The following is a 25323-nucleotide window of genomic DNA, read 5'->3' as shown; positions in this document are numbered from 1 at the left end:
TTATTTTTTATGATCAAACTTCTAGAGGGCGCCACTTACAGCACTACTTCCGTAAATAACTTATTATAACTTTTTTGTGCTACCCTGTATACAACAACTGACCGAAAAATCTTATTTTAGTTAGAAGTGTTTAAAGTTAATAGTTTTAGAGATATTTGCTTTTGAAATGTCCAAACCATTATATGTACTATGATGAATAAGGCTTTTTTATAACATAATAATCATCTTGCTTCGAATAATATCTAAGTAGTGTTGCTATGGTTTCCAATAATAACAAATGAAGATGGCAACAAAAGTAATAAAAGAAAATAGTAAATTATAAAAAAAAAAGTTTAGGTGAATTATATTAAAAAGTCAATACACTCTACCCCGAAACAAAATCGCTTCACTAACAACTAAATTCACCTAACCTCAAAACGTAAATAAAGCATAATTATACAAAACTAAAATAAGAAGAAATTCCTAAAACTATGGTCTTAAAATATCCTGCAACCACAACCCATAGCTAATTTGTGAGAAAGTTGTAAAATTGGATGTGTGCAAGTAAGATAAAGAATATATCATTTTAGATCAGGGATGGGCATTTATTATCTGTGGCTTATAAATTCTCTAAAAAGAGATACAAAACAAACTGTTTCATAGAAAATGTTAAACATATAAATTTGCATAACAAATTATTTGCGTAATAAATTTCATCTATTTACTTTTATTTGTTTGGTTAGTACATATGTCTATTCAATTATTGTATTTGTTTAATAAAAACCAAATCTTACCTTTCACATCCATGTAGTATTATTTCCGATTTTATTAAACTATTATTAAACTTAATAAATTATTGGGAAAAATTAAATATCTTGAGTGCCATTCAAACTTATTTATATTTATAGAGACACAAAAAGAGAGAATTATGGGATTATTATTGTCACTCTTATTGTATTCTAAAAATGCATCAAAAAAATTGTGTAATTTCCTGTAAAGTGGAATGTTTCTGGCTATAAGTCAGCCACTTCATTATTCATCTTTTTTGGGAACATACTCCAATACGATAGCGGATTTCGGTGAAATTGGCACAATGTCGGATGCATGTTTGCTCCTGTAAAAAAGAATCAGTAATATAGTTAATAAACGTAGATGAAATCATAAAAATTATCATAATGTGGAAAATAAAGTTTATGCCAAAATAAAAGCAAAAATTACATTTTCACGATAAGAATCACCTAGAATATTCAATATACTTTTAAATTATTCTGTTTGCTTATACACTACCGCTCAAAAGTATTTGCCCACCATGTATTCTTTTTAATATTTTAAATTAGATACAAAGATCTTATCTTTATACCTATATTTAGATTGTATCTCTTTTATAAATTGCACGTATTCAGAAAGTTCAAAATGTTCACCGCTAATATTTGGATTACGAAAATACGATCACATTTCACACACTTTTAAAGAGCTTAACTGGTTGAGGATGGACAGGCGCAGAGAGTTACACTTAGGTAATTTTTTATTTAAAGTTTTATTAAACCCCTACCTTCCCTCCACTTTACGGAATAAATTTGTTCCTCGTTTAAACGTTCACACAAGAGTGATCCGATTTCCAGAGAGGATGACGCTTCCTCGTCATTCGACCGCAATGTTTCAACGTTCTTTTACGTATAATGCCATTAAACTCTACAATAACCTACCAACTGAATTGTCAACTTTAGATCAGAAGTGATTTAAATCAAAGTTTAAGAAATATCTTTTACACCTTCAACCCGTAATTTAGGCCTTTAATTATTTATTTTATTTTTGTCAATTTTTTATATTTAGCTATTTAATATTTATTTAAATTATAAATATATTGTTCTTTAGATGGGTATTTAATGAATTATTTAATAGACTTAATCTTTATATTGTAGCTTAAGTTTATGACCGTTGAGTAGGGTTCAGTAGAGTAGCTGTCTTAGCTAGACTGCGCCCTGCTTCTCGGGTACTTAATTATAGAATGTTATTATTGTTAACTACATCTGTAAATTTTGAATATTCAAAATCTGTTTACAGCTCGTTTCCGATGAAATTTGAAACATTTAAAGCTGTTTAGTCATCAAGAATTGATTTTGTGTAACATTGGGAAATAATTTAGCTTGCTTATTGACGATTGTCACCGTCTCTTTGCTGGTTTTTCAACATTATTTAAAATGGCTAAAACAAAAGAGTTATCGGTAGAAACAAAAGATATTATCATTGGACTTCATAAGGCTGGAAAGACTAACCGTCAAATTCGACGGATTTGGGAATCCCAAAGGCGGACTGTCAATTATAATGTTAGGAAATTCACCAGAGAACGGACTATTAGCAACAAACCTCGATCGGGAAGGCCAAAGGCAACAAGTTCAAAGGAGGATTTAAATATTATAATTACAAGCAAACGCAATAGACGCCTTACCGCCCCTGAAATCACAGGAAAAATCAACAAGAAGCGTAAAAAAGCGGTCAGTGTTTCGACAGTAAAACGGCGATAAAGCGATAAAATTTCGACAATAAAAAATGCTGGTCTTAAAGGACGTTTAGATGTATCAAAACCGCTACTGAAGGATGTTAATAAGAAGAAAAGACTTAAGTGGGCCCAATCACACAAAGAATGGACCATTGATGACTGGAAGAAAGTTCTCTGGAGTGACGAGTCGAAATTCGAGGTTTTTGGAACGAAGAGGCGAGTTTTTGTTCGCCGTTATGCCAATGAAAGGGTCGCTGAGAACTGTACGGTGGCCTCAGTTAAACACGGTGGTGGTTCGGTGATGGTGTGGGGTTGTTTCGGAGGATCTGCAGTGGGCGATCTAATTAGAATAGAGGGAATTCTTCGAAAAGAGGGTTACAAAACAATTGTAAATGACAATGTACTTCCTTCTGGTACTCGAATAATTGGGGAAAACTTCATCTTTCAACATGACAATGACCCCAAGCACACGTCGAAATTGTGCAAGCAATATTTAGGTCAATTACAAAGGCAACATCTGAAAGTTATAGTATGGCCCCCACAATTACCGGACCTCAAGCCTATCGAATTACTGTGGGATGAACTGGATAGACATGTACGAAAATCATGCCCCATATCAAAAGAAGACTTATGGAGGATCATCCAAGAAGAGTGGCACGAGATACCTCAGGAAACTTTGGACAAATTAATTAGAAGTCTACCGAAACTCTGTGAAGCTGTTATTAAAAATCGAGGCACATGTCCGCCAAGATGAATCCAAAATTTTATTTTCTTAAATTTAGTTAATTGAAAAATGTATTGTTTATATTCATTTTGTGATAAATAAACCGTTTCATAAGAATAACTGATGGGTTTATTATTTGTCATATGTGGGCAAATACTTTTGAGCGGTAGTGTACATGCAATGACTTAACACTTGCAAAAACTTAACAGAGTGCCTGCTTTAGAAGATATGACTACATGATTGGTCGTTATTGAGTTTTTCTAATAGAATACTATCTTTTTATCCAAAAATTCCTTTCCGAAAAATATTTCCAAAAACACAAAAACTATATCAAAATTTCCCGTTATAACTTTTTATTCTAAGCTTAAATTTGCCGATGAATAACTTAAAATGCATGCAATGACTTATGTCAAAAAAAATTTTTTTTTTCAAATAAGTCAACATATTTAAGATATAATGCATTAAATTTAAAAACACGATTCCGAAATTCTTTCTGCAACACCTTAAGGGGACGTAGTCCTGCTCATTTGCCGCTTTTCCGACGTCTAATCCGCTCTCGTGATTGGTCACTTTTAGCATCTTAGAAAAGTACTTAAAAAAAAACCTCACAGAATGAGTTGAAAATTGGTCAAAGTGTTTCTTATTCGATTCCGCACAGATTCACTATTTTGTTTTGTGATATTCGATCTGGTTATCCTAAAATTTAATAAACTGTAAATAAAATACCATCGGTAAAACTGGAAACGACGTGAAAACGCCCGACCAAGATGCAAGCCAGCCTGAACATCTGACGAGGGAAGCCAATAATAGCAAATCACAAAATAGTGAATCTGAGCGGAATCGAATAAGAAACACTTTGACCAATTTTCAACTCATTCTGATGTAAGGTTTTTTTTTTAAGTACTTTTCTAAGATGCTAAAAGTGACCAATCACGAGAGCGGATTAGACGTCGGAAAAGCGGCAAATGAGCAGGACTACGTCCCCTTAATTAATTTTTTTTTTCTACTGTTAATCAGACAGGTAAAAATTATGTGATTGTTGTTTCTTCTCAAAAAACGTAAAAAATTACTGAGTAAAAAGTCATGGCTGTCAGGAGTATAGCATAAAGTCCTCAGTAAAAAGGTGTTATTATTATAGCGATACTAGCTTTAGTTGTAATATATAAAGTTGTTTAAGTGTTTAAAGAATTTTTATAAATTTGTTAAATATTTGCTACTTTCAGGTTACTTTTACTTACCCGATATCTTTAAATTCGCTGATGTTATAGTTTTCACTATAAAAACTAACCGTCACCTCCTGAATGGAAGATAACTTGTAGATTTCGGCAGACAGATTAGTCGTAACCAAGTTATCCGTAGGGTTAACAACCACCAAGATACCAGGACTACCTGGCGTCACCCTGTAAAAACATACCAAACGTTATTAAAAGCCAATATTTTAATTTAGACCAAGAAAAACATTGATAACATATATAACATTTGCACATAAATAAACTTACCTAATGAATGACATGACAGTATTGTTTTGAAGGCCATAGACTTCAAAAGTGCTATCGTTGCCATATCTCATTATTGATGGATTGTTCCTGATTTTCAATAAATCTGGATTAACTTTTTCAGTTGCATTTATGAGGGGCGCTCCTGGCAACAGGTAAGTAATTATGTGAAGAACATCCCTCGGTACTGATTTGGTTTTAGCCTAAAATAATACATGCCGTTAATGAAGAGACGGAAAAATGACAGAATTTTATTCCAAAATAATTTAAAAGCTAATTTAAGGAGTGTTAAAATCATAGATTCGTGATAAAATTATTAATATCGCTATAACTTTGTTATTTTTAGGTTTAGGCTCTTAGTGTAAATAAACTTTTTTATCAAGAAAATCTTTTGATTTGGGTAAAAATATACAGGAAATTTTATTTAACAAAAGTACATTTTTCACATTTTCTCGAAAACCCTATGTTCAATTTTTTTCTGTTTTTACCATTTTAATCTGCGGAAAAAATCCAACTATTTTGTTAATTTACCCGACCCTATATCTTAAATATTACGTGCGACATACGACACGGAATATTTTGGATAAAGTACATGGTAAAAAAAATTGGGAACATCAGACGCATTCCAGAAGTATCTTTTAAAATAATTTTTAATTGCAGAAACATATCAACGTTATGTTTTTTTTTTTTTTTAATGGAAGACCATGTGTATTATTTGATTTTTGGATTTTACATCGTAAATAAAGGTACCTAGCCGAAACATTAAAGTTTTCGAAATATAGTGTGTTTTGTGAAAATACTGAGACAATTTCAATGATAAATTCCTTCAAATGTGTTTGCCCTTTTTTTACCCTATTTGCACTAGTAAGCACCAAATTATTAAATTTTACATTTCATTTTTAAAAAAGTCACTATTTTATACAACACATTCTTAAATTAAGTTTAAATTATTACAGTTTTTGCAAGGAAATAAGTTAATTTATTAAAAGTTAATAAATAATTAAAACTCGTTTTTAATTTCCTTACTCAGTTTTAATCTTCTCTCGAAGATGCTCATATATAGGTAGAAAAGTTTATAAAGAACCGGCTGCTCAATATGCGCACAAACCCATTTTTCAACACAAAATCGATAGAAAATCCGGTGGCAGCGAGAGAAGACGACCGCAATATATTTTCTCTCGCTTCTTATTAAAGAAACCGCAAGAACAAAGCAGCCGCCGTACTTCGTTTCTTTGTACCTGCCGGGGATTTAAAGCCTATGACGTAGTCTAAAGGCTTACTCAGTGTCGTCTCGTACGGGAAGTGAGTTAATCGTGTTATAAGGCATTTAAAATCTGTTGTGTGTTTTTTTTAAAGGATAATAGTGAAATAGACTATAGTTTTTTTAGTTAGACTATCCGATTTTTATTGTAAAAGGTAAGTAAAATTGGTTTAAATTATTCAATTGTCTAATAATTTAAAGATATTAATGAAAATTAATTACTGTTAAAAATTTTATTATTTAAAATATACTTTGATTTTAAGTGACAAAATAATAGGTCTTTAACTTGTAGGTATATATGTACAGCCTAGAGTGTGCATGTGTATATTAATTTTTTTAATTCCGTCCTACTATTAGACAATGCAGCTTATCGCAATGTGCCTGTAGTCAAGAATGTTACATCTGGAAGTAAAAAGCAGGAAATAGTTGACTGGCTCAAGGAACGTAATTTTACATTTGATGCAAAACTAACCAAGACAGAGTTAAATGAAATAGTGTCTGAAAATAAAAAAAAGTATCCTGTAAAAACCAAGTTGGACGACCTAATGGAAAAGCATAGACACATGTTACGTTTGCCTCCATACCACCCAGAGCTTAATCCGATACAAAAAATTTAGGCAACTGTTAAGAATTGGGTGGCAAGCAGAAATTCCACTTTTAAATTGGCGGATGTCGAAACTTTGACAAGGCAGAAATTTGCGGAAATTTCGAATGATGAGTGGATAAATATTTGCAACCATATAGACAACATAGAAAAACAATATTTCGAAAGTCATCACCTTTTTGATGAAGCATTGGATTCTTTAAAATTTACAGTAAATACAGGCTCATCTGATGAAGAGATCGAATGGTCTTCATCGGATGAATCTGATTTAGGTTGTAATACACTATCTGATAGTGAATAAAAATATATAATATGTAAAATAATGAAATCAAACTTTAAGCTTATACCAATTTGTTTCTTTACAAAAGTCGTTTAAAATACCTAATCTTTAAAAAAAAATGCGAATAAAGAATAATTTTCAGCTACCTATTTGAAGTCCTGTTTTAAAAATAATTAGCGAACTGCATCCTCCTGTAAGTAAAACTATTTTTTATTAGATTTTTTATGGGCACATCACAATGCTAAAAAATATAATTTTAATTTATCTACATTTTTTTAAACGAATCCCGGAGCAATTAAATTAATATATATGCATTCTTAGTTGGTATTTCAAATAAATCAAACGCACTTATAATATCGCTAGCTATACCTACTAAAAATCTAGGGCTATTTAAACTTACTACTACAAATAAATATTAATAATTTCAACAAGTGTGCCGCCTCCACTGTCTTCAGACCTCGACATAAGTCATCTGACCCGATCGATAGAATAACGAGATGCGCGGATTTTGCCACCTGTTGATGTCACCGGTTCTTTATAAACTTTTCTAACTATAGTAACCAAAACATGTGTCGAGCGTAAAATAAAGTTTTGGTTGGTGGTAAAACTGTCTCCTAATTTGAGTGTCGCACCAAAGGTGGTAGAACTCTGGTGTTTATTCTTAGTGAATGTCTCCGAAATAGCTTGTTGGCATGTCGTGTGTCAACGCTGAAAGGTTTCTCAATACAAATCATCCAAATCAGAGCGCCGTAGGAATAGACAATTTTCATAACTGATAGTCCTATCGAGTGGCCTGCAAGATTCCCAGATTTGACAGCGCCCGATTTTTTCTTATGGGGATATGTGAAAGATTATATTTTCAAGTTACCTTTGATCACACCAAAAATATGAAAGAGCAGATAATAAAAGCGTTTCAAAGTATTATGCCACAAATGCTCTCAAAAGTCGCTGTAAATTTTGAAAAGAGGGTGCGTAGATGTTTTCAATTAGATGGTCATCATTTTGAGCATCTTTTGTAATCGTTATTTTTTATTTTACTTAAGTTCAATGTATTATACTTAAGTAAAGTGTCAGTTGAAATAGATACATTGTTAATACAGTCTGAAATTTAACATATCGCTAATTTATTGTGTTGCATGCTATAATCAATTATAATCAGGTGTTTACCCTATCGGGTGTGCATTTTACCTCAATTGCCGGAACTATTTAAATTTAAACTTGATTACCAGCTATAAATGTCAATTTGTTAGCGCATCTAATGAAATATTAATTCACTGCCACATTTACTGGTAATATAAAATACAAGGTGTTATTGCAGCTTACTTAGCTTGTTAGGCGACTTATTGCTGTGTAAAAACTGTAATAATTTTAACCCAATTTTTGTACGTCCTGTATGAGAACAGTAACTTCTATACACATGAAATGTAAAATTTAGTAATTTAGGGCACCTCAATGCAAATATGGTGAAAAAGAGAAAACACATATTAAACAAATTGTCTTAGTATTTTCAAAAAACACAAAATATTTCGGATCTTTTCTTTTTTAATCTTAAGGATCTCTTTTATCTTTATTTATAATGTAGAATTATAAAATTAAATAATATACAAGGTGTTCTATTAAAAAAAACATAACTTTAGTATGTTTCTGCTCTTACAACTTCTAACACTGCTCTTACTTACTTTTAACACCCTGTATGTCGTGAAAATACTTTTAAAACGTTCTGCCGTAACGCCTCTGATAATCCCAATTTTTTTAAATTTCTTCTACGCTGTAGTTTAGCGATAATATTCCGTGTCTTATGTCGTGAATAACCCTGTATAGTAAAAATGATAATATACTATAACATATTCATGTTTTCAAATAATTACAAAATTATCTTTGGCTGTCGGGTCACGGATAATTTGCATATCAACTGTACATAGTTATATATATTTTCCACACAATTAAAACATAAAACAATACGATATACCCACTTACCTCCCACAAAGGCCATGTAAGATTATTAATCTTCAAACTATAATTTAAATTACTCAACGTCTCGTTAACGTTAAACGTTGGTCTGGAGAAGATGGTAGTCAATAGCGGCATATCTACCGCCAGAGTCTGGTTCACTTTGTACGACTCCACTTTGGCCAACTCTTCCGCCACCATCAGTGGCACCTCCTCGTCGCAGGTAGTTTTCTTTCTTAAGTAGGCACGCCATTGGTACAGTAATTTTCCGACTTCCGGTAAATCTTCCGTCTTGGAATGTTCGTAGAACGAATACTGACCAATACCGTAAGAGGGATTGGCGTTCGAATAGATTTCGAGATTGGAGAGCGACCGGTCGATTAATAGGAATGAGGCGTGACGTAATCGGATACCGGAGACATTGACTCTTAAGAATTCATCGATTACACGTTTAAACTGGTTGACGACGGAAGAATTGTTAAAGTTGAGGTGGGGTTGGTCGAAGGGTGCATAGTAGAATTGGTTGCGTACGGTCGAAAATTTCCAGGACGTGGTGTTGTTCGGGTTCACCTGGAAATAATATATATAAATAGCAGATTTTGTTTATTAAGCGAAAAAAATATTGTTTGATGAATGTTCTGATTAGTAAATTAATTAATCTAGATCTAGAATATCGTCAACAAAGAACTTTATTGTGAAACCTGCCTTTAAATCTTATATATCATTAAAATCAAATTAAAAAATAAAAACTCATCTGAACCAGATCGCATATCTTATTGTTTTTTATCGAAAAAAAAATATACAAAATATTAAAATTTGCTTTCAGAAGGATATTTATTATATTTATTTATGTAGTTCTGATTATGGTCACATGGAGGTCGAAACATTGAAAAATATAAATACACGTTTGTCTAAGGTTTTATTGCTGGTCTCATTGTCACTGTATGGGGCGCTAGCTGCTGCAAATAGCTGCCAAGATATTTTAATAAATGTCTTTCAAAAAATTAGTTGGAACACCCTGTAGAGAGATTCAGAACCAATAACATATTCAATAAAGTTCAAACGATTTATTTTAATGGTTTCAGTAAAGTTTTTATTGCAATATTGATTTGTAACGCGACGTATTATTGTACATGATTTATGATCTGATGATTTATGGTCTGATTTAGTAATTTTCCTATTTTCGTCATATGACGAATTGGGATTAAATGGTTGAGGCAAAGGGAACCATTAGGTGTCTTGTACTTTTTTTCAGTTACATCAACGTTCTGGAGTCTTTTTTTATTTAGATTGAAGTACTTTTTTTTTGCAGAAAAAAAAACAATAAAAAAATTATAAATTTTAAGTAAAAAAAAACAAGAATTTTTCATATGAAATGAGGACACAACCATGCAATATTGCAAATACTTGTAGTAAATTGTTTTGAATTGTAAATGTATTGATTATTAACTTATAATAACTATTATTTGCCAGCCCAATCATAATACTGAATTTTTATTCAAAATACTGCAATCGTCATTAAAGTGCAACTCAAAGTCATGATTAAGCTTAAAAATATAAACTTTTATTTAAATACTGTCCGTTTTCATTCAACAAAGAATTGATAACAAAGTTTTGTTTAAAAACAAATAGACTTAATTACCCATTAAAAAGTATGCAAATATTTTTATATACTTCATAAACAAATATTTCGCCTACACCAAAAGCAATGTTTACCTATCAAATGATTTCCTTTCATTTATGCATATTTACCGTATAAACTAATTGGTTAAAGCTTAAACAAACAAAATCGTACATAAAAATATTCCATAGTGATTAGCTGATAACAAAAATCTATTACCCATTGTTCATAAACTCTTGTATAACGTAATAATCTTTTCAATGACTGAAGTTTGATAGGAAAGTAATTAGTTTATTCTTCGCAGAAATAAGAAAATTACAAAAGCATACAAACAATTTGAATAGGCTATAAATTATCTATTGAATTATATGTATATGGTTTAGGTAACTCTAATTTTATTTGTTAAGTTTTCCAAATATTGTAATTGCTTCCGAATTATGGAGAGTGAGTTTTTGCAAGTTATTATTAACTTACCCAATTATTTGGTGGTTTATTATCAGTACCACTGGCCCAAATATAATACCCTTCAAACTCTGGATTTTTCTTTTCCGCTTCAGCAAACCAAAGGTTAGACCAAGTGGGATCAAATTCAACAATAACTCTTTTGGACGCTTTTTTAGCCAATTTCAATCTTTCCAGATCCGCTTGGTTATTTTCCAACGGCTGATAAATATCTCCCCACCAAGGCACGATCATGCCTTGGATATTCTCATCTAGTTGTAGCTCTTGCAATTTATCATCAGAAGTTAGTTGTGCCAGGGGACCTTTTTCATACCTAAATAAAAAATTAATTTAAACCCTAAATAATTTTTATAATTTATATAGATGACTAACCAGGTTCGGGGTGCCGGAGGATCACATTTAGGTGCCGCATAAATAATGAGGATGGCCCCCACCAGCATCGCAGCCCATAATAGCCAAAAGGTAACAAAGAGGAACCAACGCAAACGTACCCAGAAAGGATCATTTGCGTACTGCATTAATTCCTCTTTAGTTAGGCCCACGAAGGCTTGCTTGTTTGGTGGCTCCGCTGAAATATATAATTATTATCAATAAAATTATTATTCATTATAAAATATTTGAAAGGCATCTGCACCAAAGAAAATTTAATAAAAGAATGATTTCAAATTTGCGTTAAACAAAATATCGTCTTATGGATTGCAAAATACTTAAAAAACGTTATAGTCAGTAGTCAATTTAGCATTAGGGGCCTAAATTGGGAAAAATGGTCCCTGGTCTCATACTTTGGGAGTTGTTAGTTAGCAGTCCATTAGGAAAGTTTAATTTCATGGATGTGTATGCCCTCCTTCCGGTTTTGAGAAACTCCAAAAAGTTTTTTGACTCATTTTTCTGGTCAAACCGTGAGTTTTATAGAAAATTTTATGAGACAAAAAATTAAGAGTTTAAATATAATATATAAATATAAATATATTATATAATATATAATAAAAATTTAAAAGTTTTTTTTTAAATTCTCTACAATTTTAATATCGTGTAACAAAGCTGTAAAAGCTACGGAAACAAAGTTAGAGGGCGTCAAAAGCACCGAAATGCAGTTTTTTTCACTTTTCAGGTGGAATTAAAAGTCGCAAGAAGAACATGAAAATGAAGTGTCGGTTGTTAATATGTCATCCAACTTTCCCATGGATAATATTTGCGTTCAGGAGCCACCAAGGAAAAAATCAAAAGTGAGAGGAAAGTGAGAGACTAAAAGAGAAGAGAAGTGATTTTTTTTTTCAAATTTTCTTGCAATGTATTCCTTTTTTACCTTGTTCATTATGATGATTTTTTGATTGATATTGTTATCGGAATTGGATATTGTCATGCGGTTATTAAAAACATTTATTGCATTTCAATTATTTTTTTAATAGTAACTATAGCAAAAATCTATGTTAATAATAATTAACGTTTTATTACGATTAAAATAAAACAATTAACGACTCTTCTAGTTCCAACATTATATCAAATTCGTTGCAGTTTGCCATGCAATCAATCTGACTTTTTTGCCAACAAACCAATGTTTGAATGTGTTTTTCAAAACTAGAACAGTAATTCACTTATTGAAGAAGCATATGATTTGCTGTTTAAGTTAATTGGTCTATTATTTAAGTTCTGAATTTTTTCCCAAAATTCATAAAAAATTACAATCTTCTCCCATGGATTAGCAATAAAACTTTTTATAATTCTAAGAGGTTTTAAGTAAAGTGCTCTTGATTTGAATTTTTTATGATTTTTTAAAATTGAACTAAATTAATTTTTGGACTGTTTTTGGAAAAAAAATCACAACTTAAAACATGATAGACCAATTCACTTATAACCTTCTTCCATCAATTAGCAATAAATCTTTTTATAATTCCAAGGAGTTTCAGGTAAATTGCTCTTGATTTGAATTTTTTATGAATTTTTAAAGTTGAAGTAAAATAATGTATGGACTGTTTTTGGAAAACAATTCACAACTTAAAAAATAATAGACCCATTAACTTACAATCTTCTCCCATCGATTAGCAATAAATCTTTTTATAATTCCAAGCAGTCTCAAGTAAATTGCTCTTAATTTGAATTTTTGATGAATTTTTAAAGTTGAAGTAAAATAATGTATGGACTGTTTTTGGAAAACAATTCACAACTTAAAAAATAATAGACCCATTAACTTACAATCTTCTCCCATCGATTAGCAATAAATCTTTTTATAATTCCAAGGAGTTTCAGGTAAATTGCTCTTGATTTGAATTTTTTATGAATTTTTAAAGTTGAAGTAAAATAATGTATGGACTGTTTTTGGAAAACAATTCACAACTTAAAAAATAATAGACCCATTAACTTACAATCTTCTCCCATCGATTAGCAATAAATCTTTTTATAATTCCAAGGAGTTTCAGGTAAATTGCTCTTGATTTGAATTTTTTATGAATTTTTAAAGTTGAAGTAAAATAATGTATGGACTGTTTTTGGAAAACAATTCACAACTTAAAAAATAATAGACCCATTAACTTACAATCTTCTCCCATCGATTAGCAATAAATCTTTTTATAATTCCAAGGAGTCTCAAGTAAATTGCTCTTGATTTGAATTTTTTATGAATTTTTAAAGTTGAAGTAAAATAATGTATGGACTGTTTTTGGAAAACAATTCACAACTTAAAAAATAATAGACCCATTAACTTACAATCTTCTCCCATCGATTAGCAATAAATCTTTTTATAATTCCAAGGAGTTTCAGGTAAATTGCTCTTGATTTGAATTTTTTATGAATTTTTAAAGTTGAAGTAAAATAATGTATGGACTGTTTTTGGAAAACAATTCACAACTTAAAAAATAATAGACCCATTAACTTACAATCTTCTCCCATCGATTAGCAATAAATCTTTTTATAATTCCAAGGAGTTTCAGGTAAATTGCTCTTGATTTGAATTTTTTATGAATTTTTAAAGTTGAAGTAAAATAATGTATGGACTGTTTTTGGAAAACAATTCACAACTTAAAAAATAATAGACCCATTAACTTACAATCTTCTCCCATCGATTAGCAATAAATCTTTTTATAATTCCAAGGAGTCTCAAGTAAATTGCTCTTGATTTGAATTTTTTATGAATTTTTAAAGTTGAAGTAAAATAATGTATGGACTGTTTTTGGAAAACAATTCACAACTTAAAAAATAATAGACCCATTAACTTACAATCTTCTCCCATCGATTAGCAATAAATCTTTTTATAATTCCAAGGAGTTTCAGGTAAATTGCTCTTGATTTGAATTTTTTATGAATTTTTAAAGTTGAAGTAAAATAATGTATGGACTGTTTTTGGAAAACAATTCACAACTTAAAAAATAATAGACCCATTAACTTACAATCTTCTCCCATCGATTAGCAATAAATCTTTTTATAATTCCAAGGAGTTTCAGGTAAATTGCTCTTGATTTGAATTTTTTATGAATTTTTAAAGTTGAAGTAAAATAATGTATGGACTGTTTTTGGAAAACAATTCACAACTTAAAAAATAATAGACCCATTAACTTACAATCTTCTCCCATCGATTAGCAATAAATCTTTTTATAATTCCAAGGAGTCTCAAGTAAATTGCTCTTGATTTGAATTTTTTATGAATTTTTAAAGTTGAAGTAAAATAATGTATGGACTGTTTTTGGAAAACAATTCACAACTTAAAAAATAATAGACCCATTAACTTACAATCTTCTCCCATCGATTAGCAATAAATCTTTTTATAATTCCAAGCAGTCTCAAGTAAATTGCTCTTGATTTAAATTTTTTCATGAATTGAATTAAAATAATTCTTGGACTTTTTTTGTAGAAAAAATTATAACTTGTTATGTCCTAAACTCCTTCACTTTGGAGCTAAAAAGTGTTAAAATCTATAAAAAAAAATCGTTTCTTCCTCAATGGAGATTATAAAAATACTTTTTTTTAGGCAAAAGCAGTGGCATACATAATATTTTTTAAAACTATTCAGTCTACGTTCGTGTACAGGCGCCACTGGTTAAACTTTAAGAAAACATACTATATTAAAAAGGGGCTGTTGATACCCAGAAGGCGAGTGCTAAATTTCATAAACATATCTAGGAAGTTATTAAAGTTATAATGAAGAAATTCATTTTTTCTTAAGATTTTATCACCCTGTAGCTCAAAAGTTAAGCCGTTTAGGACATAGCTTTATTTGAACTTTTCTTCTTAAAAACCTAAGGATTAACACCCTTAAGGATCAGCATCTTATTCTGTAACACACTGTATAGTTAGTTATTACATTATAGAAAAAAGGCAAATATAAATAATTTGGAGTTGTTGCATATTTAGATGGCACCATCTTTGAAATACAGGACCAAAATGACTTGTTCTGATAGTCATAGATGTAATAACTAAAATGTGAAATTTTTGGACTAACGTTATTAAACTGAGGTATCGATATAAAAAAGTGTGTATCTTAATTGAGTGAAAATTTCCTAAATAAAAAAGTATCAACTTACCGATATCCAACTTAGCATCACCATTTTGAGGACTTTTCATGTCATTATTGCAGACCACCACTTCCGAAATTTTCTCGTCGTCGGGCAACATTCTCTCGCTCTCACCGTCTGTCGAGGAACCGATTTTCAACTTGACCACCGATTTCGGTCGGGTCGATGCTGCTACCTGCTCTGTAAGTAGGTAATTATGTTATACACACCAAGACCTACCGAGGATGAATGTATTAAATAAAGTTGAGTTAATGGTTTGCCGATGCCGCACGACTGGTTTGTTTTGTTAGTTGGCTCGGTCACAAGTTCAAGCTGATACAGCTTTGGCCGGTCACCGAATTTTAGTTTGTAAAGTTATCTGGTGAGGTTGCAAGTGCTGATTATATTAAAGATAATAGTGGGATGGAAAGGACCATAATTTTTTTTTATTATTGGGTCTTTATTAGTATACTATATGCAGGGTATGTTAATAACAAGAGGGCGCTTTGAATAGCTTTTTAAAACATATAGTATATAAATTTACGCTAATTCTCTGTTAAAGATTTTGTTCTTATTTAAAGAAAAAACGAAAAATTTTTTTTTAGTTTATGGATTTACCAAGTGATTCCCAAAGAGAGTTCTTTATACTTATTCAAAAAATGTACATTAAACATTAACAGGTTGCATCTAAAGAGGCGAAATATGGCTACGCTCATATTTCGCTGCCCTGGGTTAGACGGACACATCTGATACATTATTTATTTATGTTGTCTATATACCTCCTCACATAAGTATTTTGGAATATGAACAATTATGTATATTTACATTTTCGGTGATTTTAAAGCTCCCAATTTTTTCAAAAACAATATAACTGATAATCAAACATTAATAAAACTAACTTTCTATCCAGTCACTAATTTTAATCCAACCAAGAAACATAAATGGACTCTTTAACCCATATATGCTATCTTTTTCTAACAATGGTTTTGTCTCATTTAAAATTAGAAAGGCAACAGATAAAACAATAAGTGTTTTGTTTATGAAACCATTGACGGTAAAACCATTAAATAATAATTACTATGCAATGTTTTCTTTAGATAGTGTAATAAAAAATGTAAAGTCTATATAGTAATAAGAATAAACAATGCATTACAAAGATCTTATTCAAACTGACCATATCAACTCAGAAGAAAAAAGAGAAATTTTAAAATTATGTCAAGAATTCTCAAATATTTTCTATAAACCAGGAGATAAACTAACATTTACATCTTATGTTAAGTATGCCATAAGATGATGGATGAGATACATGAATCCTATAAATATCCATAAAATCATAAGCAGCAAGTAACAAAACAAATTACTCAGATGTTAGGAAAAATAATTATACATCCATGGTCCAGGCCTTGGAGCTCTCAAACATGAACAATACCTACTAGTAATTTACTATCGAAAACATTAAAGAAAGAAAGAAAGAAAATGTGCTATATTACGTAAGAATAATCTTGTATACAAGCATCCTACAAGCTAAAAAACAAAACAAAAATACAATTTTAAAAATTGACAAAACAATGAACAAAATTAAACACAAGAAGACAAAACTTTTTGAACATACTTGAATTAAAGATAACTAAATAAAACAATCAATTACTACTAAACCTATCATTAAAAAAGTCATCCAGGTTATAATATGCCTTAAAAGCGTCTTTAATTTTCTTTTAAATTTCTTAACATCCGATATATGTCTAACACATAGAGGAACATGATTGTAAATTTTTTTACTCATGTCAATTAATGAGTTTTTGGTAAGGGAAGACATAGGAATAGGTAGGGGAACATCATTTACACGACGAAACAAATAGCCAGTGTCAGAGGGTAGTTTGGGAATTTTGTGAATAAGAGCAGCTGTTTCTAAGATAAAGAGTGAAAAAAGAGGATTTTTTCAGAAATGAAGAGGGGTTTGCAAGAATCTCTTAACTTAGCAGAACACAGGTATCTAACTGCTTTTTTTTGAATAACAAAGACAATGTTAAGTAGCCCCTTATTGGTTAAACCCCAAAAAGGCAAGCCATACCGAATATGAGATTCAATAAGTGAAAAGTACACTGAACGTGCAACCACCCCTCTCAGCTCTTGTTTTGCCATTCTTACTGCAAAACATCCAGAAGATAATTTCCCAGCTAAATATAAAATATGATCTTCAAACCGAAGGCGACCATCAATGGTAATTCCTAGGAACTTGCAGCACTCTTTATTCTGCAAGAGGGAATTTTCGTCAAACATCAGACCCTGAACATCGCACTTAAACCCCATAATAGACGTCTTTCTTACATTAAACACGAGCCTGTTGGAAGCACACCACCTTGATAAAATCTGAAGGTCTTCAAGGATACAAGTCTTAATATAATCTGAATTTTTATGGCTCCATAGTATGGTGGTATCATCAGCAAACTGAACCACCTTGCCCTGCAGTTTCAATGAACTCAAGTCATCCACATACAGTAAAAATAACAGTGGTCCCAACACTGAACCCTGGGGAACGCCGCATTTTAGGGATCTAGAAGCAGACAAACACCCAGACACTGTAACCTTCTGAGTACGATTTGATAGATAGGACTCAAGCCATCGCAACACTACGCCCCTAAAACCATATTTATCGAGCTTAGATAACAGTATTCCATGATCCACACAGTCAAATGCTTTGGATAGATCACAAAACACTGCCGCCGATGACTCTCCGGAATTCAAGGACACATAGACGCTCTCCAAAAAGCTAAAAACAACATCATGAGTCCCTTTACCGGCTTGAAATAAGCAATGTTACTTAACATAGCAAAAAGTTTCTTGGTTGGTTTATTGACAATAGATTAAGGTTTGAAGGGCATGTTCAAAGTGTGAAGAAAGATTGGCATCAGCTTGTTATGCTGTAAGGGTGGCCAAAACATTAGTTTTAGTTCTAAATTATTAGAACAGCATATTACAAAAAAAAATTACATTGTAATAGAATCACACTTGAGATATGGCATTCAATTCTATGACTTTGCAAATAGTCAATTTATTCAGTCTTTTTTTGATATTACAGAAGCACACTGGGCTTTACTTGTGTGGAGTTAGTCCTAGAGAGCAATGCAGGCCTCTGTTTGTTTGAAAAAGAATTCTTACTTTGACTGGCATATTTATTGTCGTGATAGTGGACATGGTCTATAAAAAATACAAAGGTTGTGTTAATAACAAAGCAAGATTGACAAAATTTAACAGTACTAACTTAGTAATTCAATAATTTATGAAGGGATAAAAATGTATAATTTTCTCTGGAAATTAAAAATTTAGAAAGCAATATTCACTTCAATGGGCAAATTAAAAAACTGTTGATAGGTAAGGCATATTATTTCCTTGAGGAGATGTAAAGCATTGGGATGTGAGTCATCATTCAACTTTTCTTAATATCAAAAATTTAATGTAATGTAAAATCTTTTATATTACATTACATAATATTTTTATATAGATAAATAACTTTTAATTGAATTTTTGTATAGTTTTGTTATTTTATCTGCTTTTTTTTCCTGTTTTATTGAATTTTACAGTTTAGTTTTACAGATAACAGATAGGTTAACAGATAATAACCCAGTAAAAAAGGGTATTAATCTCTATAATAAAGCATTTTTGAATTTGAACAGTTTTGGATTATTTCATACTTCAGGGATTTACTTTAAAACAACAGTGGGCGCAACCTGCATGCATCCTAGGTTTTGAGTGGTTCAATCAATATGCACTATAAAGATTATTGTATTATCTAATTTAAATTTTTAGCTAGAAAAAATGTCAGTTTAATAGGATAATAAAATATTAAGCTTAATATTTTTTACCAATAGTGATGTATATATATTTATTCAGTAAGTTTTGGTAAGTAAATGCACATGTGAAAGTTGACTATCTGTATTAAGTAGGCCATTCATGCTTTTTAGTACCTTTAAAACTGGCAAAACTCTTAACATATCTTGTTTATCACCTTCCCTCCACATTAGCATAGTAAAATATAATTTTAACAACATATGGTGAGCAGCATAACCTATATAATGAAGCCCTAATCATTGATTTTGAGTGGAAATTAATTAAGCTAATACTGCAATTATCCACTTACCTTCCATATCTTGTTCTGGTATAGGCTTGTAACTGGCATTAGTGATCTCCGGACTTGTTTTACCGGATATTTCCAATTTACTTTTAACTTCAGACATTGTACCAAATTATCTATAATTGGGCCTTCTAATTATTTCGGTACGGTTAGACCGACCCTATATTGTGAAGTAGATCTTTCAGTTATTTTAGAATAGAGAATAGATATGCTGGGCGCTGGCCCAATTTGGCTCTACATACATACGGCGTGCATGAAACCTGAAACGACCAACCAAACGGAAAATCGATAAAGAATGCTTCGCTTCAAGGACTTCGGCAATTAGATTCTGACTGATGCAACAAGGGATGGCTTGTGATAATATATGTTTAAAGAGATAAATAAGTTCGATATAAAGTCGCGAACTATTATCTTAGCTCCAATAATAATAAAGAATTGTAAAAAATAAACAAATAGATGTCAAAATGTCAACTTTTTGAAACACGTGTCTTATTTAAATATCCCGCCTATTTAGAAATATATTGACAGCTGTGCTAATAGATTCAGGGTTGCCAACCTATAATCACAAACTTAATAATTATTAATAGTTCTATATTTGTGTTCTGTGGTTCGTGCCTAGAATAGAATAAAAGAAGCACTAGCAGTAGCACATTTTCGCGTCATCTTTCCAAACTGAACGTTTATCAAAGTGAATCTCACACCACGTTACTTAGATGATGTGTTACCCTCAGAACATTATGAATCTGATCCGAAAATGCCAAAAAAATCTTATACCAAATAATTAGAAGTTCCAACTTGATATAGGGTGGTTTAGCTAGTAAGCCGGCCCCCACTAATAGACGGCCACTTATAAATTATATAATACACACACACACATTTTAAGTGGTTTCTTAATAATAACTTAAGTTTGCCGATAAATCAAAACAGAACTCTTCTTTACCAAACAATTTCTATCCTTCTTTGACCTTAAAAAGTCAAAACGCTCCCTCTTGTATCAAGTTTTAGAATTATAATTCCCGCCAAAAATCCCCGTGTTTACGAGTTCAGCTCCCTTAAACCGATTCCAAGCGGTCAACCGGTAATTACCGTTCCTAAATGGTATTAACCAAACAGGTCCAAGCGGTTATAGTTATAACCGTGTTGAGATACGTGACGTCACCATTTAGCCCTTTATACCTCATCAATTTGGAACAGTAATTACCCGCGTCCGGAGCTGTTTTCTAAACGTCAAAGATATTGAAATAAGTGCGGGAAAAAATAAAAACAAACAACAAATTATTTCTTTTTTAAAAATGACACAAATTTTATTATGGCTAATAAGTTTTCTTTTTTGATATTTATGTTTGAGAACTAATTACATATAATATTACTGGCGTCTGGGGTATTATTTAAAAACAAACAAAATTATGATAGTGACAGCTGACAAATTACGAAGTTACATCAACCCACGAACTTAAAAATATACCTGGACTGCTAATGCATATGGCCGCGATACCCAAAAATGACCACTGCATGGTGGCCGCCATTTTTATAGTCCTTTTGATGTTGGTCACTCTGAAAATGTTTTGTGTTGCCAACAAAAAATATATTAAATAACGGTAATGAAGTTGACATTTGACGTGTGAGTATAGCGGATTGCCTAGTTTTTGACGATTTGTAAACGACGCTAGGGTATATCGTCTGGAACAGGCGATGTATCTTTCTCCTTATTTAATACGTGAATAATGTATCACCATCTTTATTTAAGGTATTTGGTTCAGTTTCTCAAAACCGAATTATTGTGAATTGTCCGTCTGCGTTGTTTATAATAGAATAATATATTGAGTTGTTGACAGAATAATAGATTTTTTCTATATAAACCCTTTATAATTACAAACCCTCATAAAATCATCTATATTTTGATTCTTATATATGGTTGTACCTATTAATGTGGATGTGGAAACACTGTACATGGAAGGAAAGTAAAACTTAAAAAAGTAATAGTAAAAATAGAAAGAAAATAAGTGTTTTTAACTGAATTTGTTAAGTAAATACAAGCAAAAAGTTAAATCAATATCAGGATTTTCATGGTATTAGGATTTATAAGATTCAAGATTATCAGAATGATAAAACAAATATTTTAAAGTGCAGGCATCTATTCTAAGTTGATTGAAACTTTGTCTCATTTTAGGTGAGGATTACTTTCTTTCATAAATTTTAATGAAATTCTTAAAGAAGTACCAGAAAAATCACAGATCTAACTCAACTATCTTAAATTCTTACCAATATGTAACTTTCTATTTTGTATTTTTGTAAACATAACCTCTCAAAAACTGTAGATGTTTTGTTTCCCTACAGTTGGCGCAATTAAAATTTGTCAGAGTGACCAACATCGAAAGGACACAATCACGCACAATGGCGGCCCCCTAGTAGTGGTCATTTACTTTTCATTGAATTGGCAGTCCATGTATAGTTATAAGTTCGTGCATCAACCAAACACGTCCAAGCGGACACGATTGGTTATGTTATAAAGGGACTGTTCAAGGTGAACCAAGGGCTTAACCGCGGTTAAAACCGATAGATCGCTTGGAATCGGTTTTAACGGTTATTGAAACTAGTGAAAGTTGCAAGGTCAGAGTTTAAAAATTGTATTTTATTCATTTGTGAGTGTTTAGAAGCTGTTTTAATACTATAAAGGTAAGTGCAGACTTTAAAACATCTTATTTTTTATGCAAAAAGCACATTTTATATTTTTTTGAGGTTATTTTAAGGTGGCCGGGTATTGGAATAATAACTGGACCATACCATATTGCTAATAGTCGCCGTGGCGGCCGACGACTAGCGCTAAACCCTATTTTTATTTTTCTCTTTTTTTGTTTTTATGAAAATTAGTATACATTTTTCATTGTTGGCTATGTTTAGATTAATCTGAAGTGATATATTGCACTAGTAGTCGGCCGAAGTTAAATTAAGGTACAAAAAAGGTATTAACACTTATTGCATTTTTTGCTATTCCAGACCATGCCTAATCAACCAAAGAGAAAGATACACGCTCTGTCAGAGGAAAGCCTGAAAAAAGTAGTGGATGCAGTAAAAAATGGCGCTAAAATAAGGCAAGCATGCCGTGAATATGAAGTTCCGCGGGCAACAGTACAGGACCGGATAAAGGGACGCGTTGCTGAGAAAACTAGGAAGATGGGACCCGACCCCTATTTATCTGTAGAAAAAGAGAAACAAATAGTTGACTGGTTAATTCAGTTGGCTAAGTGTGGCTTTCCTCTTAAAAAGCAGGAACTTCTTGATACTGTGCAAAAAAATAGTTCTCGAAGAAAACATCAAGACTCAAAGATGGCAGGCCAGGGCAATGAGTACCATCATTTCTTCAAAGGTATCCTCAAATTTCGGCCCGAGCTGCTGAGGCAATCGATAAAGCACGGGCAAAATTAACTGAAAAATATATCAAATCCTGGTTTCATAAGTTAGAAGAATTTTTGGAAAGTATTGGTGCTGCTAATATTTTATCTTCTGCATCAAGAATTTTTAACGCGGATGAGAGCGGGTTTAGTTTATGTCCAAAAACTGGTAGGGTGCTTGGACCAAAAGGGTTCAAAAATTTGTACGAAGTAAAAAGGGGGAATGAGAAAGAAAACCTTACTGTCCTTGTATTTGTTCAGTTTTTGTCCTGTGTGCGTAGTTTATCCCTATGAAAAGCCTCCAAGAGCTATTGTGGAAAGTTTGCCGGATGACTGGATTCTCGGCAAATCGGAATCTGGGTGGATGAGATCCGAGGTATTCATTGATTTCGTAAAAAATGGACTTAATGAATGGTTGTCAAATGAAAAAATTCAAAAACCTATTTTATTTCTCGTAGATCGACATCGATCTCACATGTCACAGCAAATTTTGTGACGATAACGATATTATATTATATTCATTACCCCCAAATGCAACCCATTTAATGCAGCCAGCCGATGTCGTAGTATTTAAACCCTTAAAAGAATACTGGCGGCAAGCTGTAAGACATTGGCAAAATGAAAATGTAAACAAATATTTAACTAACTTTGATTTTGCACCAGTTTTTAAAATTGTTGTGGAAAACCCAATCTACCTGAACATATAAGAAAAGGATTTCGGCGCTGTGGACTATTTCCCTTTGACTGTAATGCCGTAGATTATACCAAATGTATTTAGAACGCTTTAGAAAATATCCAGCCGACTGATCCAGAGATTAATACAGCACAAATTTTATCTTCAGAAGACTTCCAGAGTACTTACAAAGTTTTAAGCAGTCTAAAAAATGAAATGGTCCACAAGGTTAATGATATAGATTTATTAGTACAGGATTTAAAAATGTATGAGAAGAAAAAGTTTGATGTAGACAATAATTTCAACGAAAATGAAATTGATGATTATGAAGTTAATTAATGCTGATGGAACCCTGTCATTAGTTAGAACAAATAAAATTAATATTATAAGCGTTGATATTATTCCGCAACCAGAAGTCGAACAAGCTCAAATAATATTTGAAGATCCCGGTGAAGATAATAGACCAAATTATGACAGCATAAATGATACTGAAAATGTTTCTGTTTTGGATATTCAGGAGGCAGAGAAAGGTGGAAATATAGAAAAACCTCTAATTATTAAAGTAGAAGATACTATCGAAGCAAATACAACAATATTAACTGAAATTAGTGCAATAGAAAAAGACAATGAGACAATTAGCTTTAACCAAAAATCCAATATTGAATCAATTCAGGATGTATCTGTTGATCAAAATAATTATACTAAAGATGTAAAAGAAGAAACTGATAATGTTTTAAAAAGTATTGACGCCGTCAGCGAGAAAACAAAAACGTTATCTACAAGTACAATTAATAAATACTTGGACATTTCAAAGCCGATAGACAAAACCATAAGTGCAAAAGCTGGACCTTCAACAAGCGCAATATCATCAAAAATTATATAATAATAATTAAGAAAAGTCAAATGTGCACTCTGTTTGGATGAACTAGAAAGCGATGCGGAAGAAGAATGTAGGATGTGATAATTGCCCTAGGTGGTTTCATCTTAATTGTACCAAAATGTCTGGGGAGAAATACGATTTGGTGACTGATATGGATTTTCTTGACGAATAGTTCCTAATAATTTTGTTATTAATTTTTTATCCGATTAGTCAAAAGTAATTCTTATGATTAATTTTTTTTTCACATAAGAACCTTCCTATTTTTATATAAGAATTCTACTTGTTTTTATTAATTAGCATTTTATTTGTTTTTGTTTTCACCTGAGTAATGTATAAATCAAATTGATTGTGATCAAAAATGGCCGACTACTAGCAAAGTCACCCTAGTCATAATTAATCTTTAATAAATAGTAAACCAATTTTAGTTGGATTCAAGCTTGTGCTTAAGCGAAAAACCATTTGACATGTTAACAAGACTTGACGTTTTGCAAGAAAATTGGTGTCAAAGAAAAATTACGGTATTATTGTGGAGAATTCAAGTTTTTAGTGACGCCATTATACATTATGTACTTTTTACATGCATTCCCCTATTGATAGAATTAGATTGAAAAATATTCCTGAGTATGTCGTTTTTCTAAATAACAAATATTTCTTAGCAGTAACTCTAGTCTGATGACGACAAGAACACTTTCTGAAATGCATCACTCCTGAAATTACAAGATTAGCATTTTATTTCTGGAGAAAAGACTTCCCCTGCTAACTTTTCAATATTATATTGACTCCACTTTAGAATGGACTTTTTCCTTAACATTACTTCTTCATAAAGTGTGTATGATTTAAATTTTGTAATAAATAAATTTTAATGCTTACATAATAAAACCTCTG

The 25323-nt window shown here is 31.4% G+C and overlaps 1 protein-coding gene across 1 annotated transcript; it reads right to left on the bottom strand.

Moving 5' to 3' along the window:
- Window positions 1-859: 859 nt before the first annotated feature.
- LOC126739357 (neutral and basic amino acid transport protein rBAT) lies at window positions 860-19930 on the bottom strand. The gene is made up of 8 exons (XM_050445006.1): window positions 19500-19930; window positions 15392-15562; window positions 11250-11445; window positions 10890-11190; window positions 8822-9364; window positions 4703-4902; window positions 4442-4603; window positions 860-1093 (listed from the first exon to the last, which is right to left on the bottom strand). Exons 1-8 carry the CDS (start codon window positions 19594-19596, stop codon window positions 1012-1014), a joined length of 1752 nt encoding a protein of 583 aa, XP_050300963.1. The 5' UTR covers window positions 19597-19930; the 3' UTR covers window positions 860-1011.
- Window positions 19931-25323: the final 5393 nt, after the last annotated feature.

Source organism: Anthonomus grandis, chromosome 8 (genome assembly GCF_022605725.1).
Source record: "Anthonomus grandis grandis chromosome 8, icAntGran1.3, whole genome shotgun sequence".
Lineage (NCBI taxonomy): Eukaryota > Metazoa > Arthropoda > Insecta > Coleoptera > Curculionidae > Anthonomus > Anthonomus grandis.
Note: the sequence above shows the minus strand (reverse complement) of the source record. Positions and strands in the feature narration are given on the sequence as shown.

Excerpts from the sequence above, each read along its gene's own strand:
- LOC126739357 (XM_050445006.1), bottom strand. The coding sequence starts at position 19,596 with ATGTCTGAAGTTAAAAGTAAATTGGAAATATCCGGTAAAACAAGTCCG. Across the intron at positions 11,191-11,249 it reads CCTCCGGCACCCCGAACCTG|GTATGAAAAAGGTCCCCTGG; the intron begins GTTAGTCATCTA and ends TTTTTTATTTAG. Across the intron at positions 4,903-8,821 it reads TTACATGGCCTTTGTGGGAG|GCTAAAACCAAATCAGTACC; the intron begins GTAAGTGGGTAT and ends GTATTATTTTAG.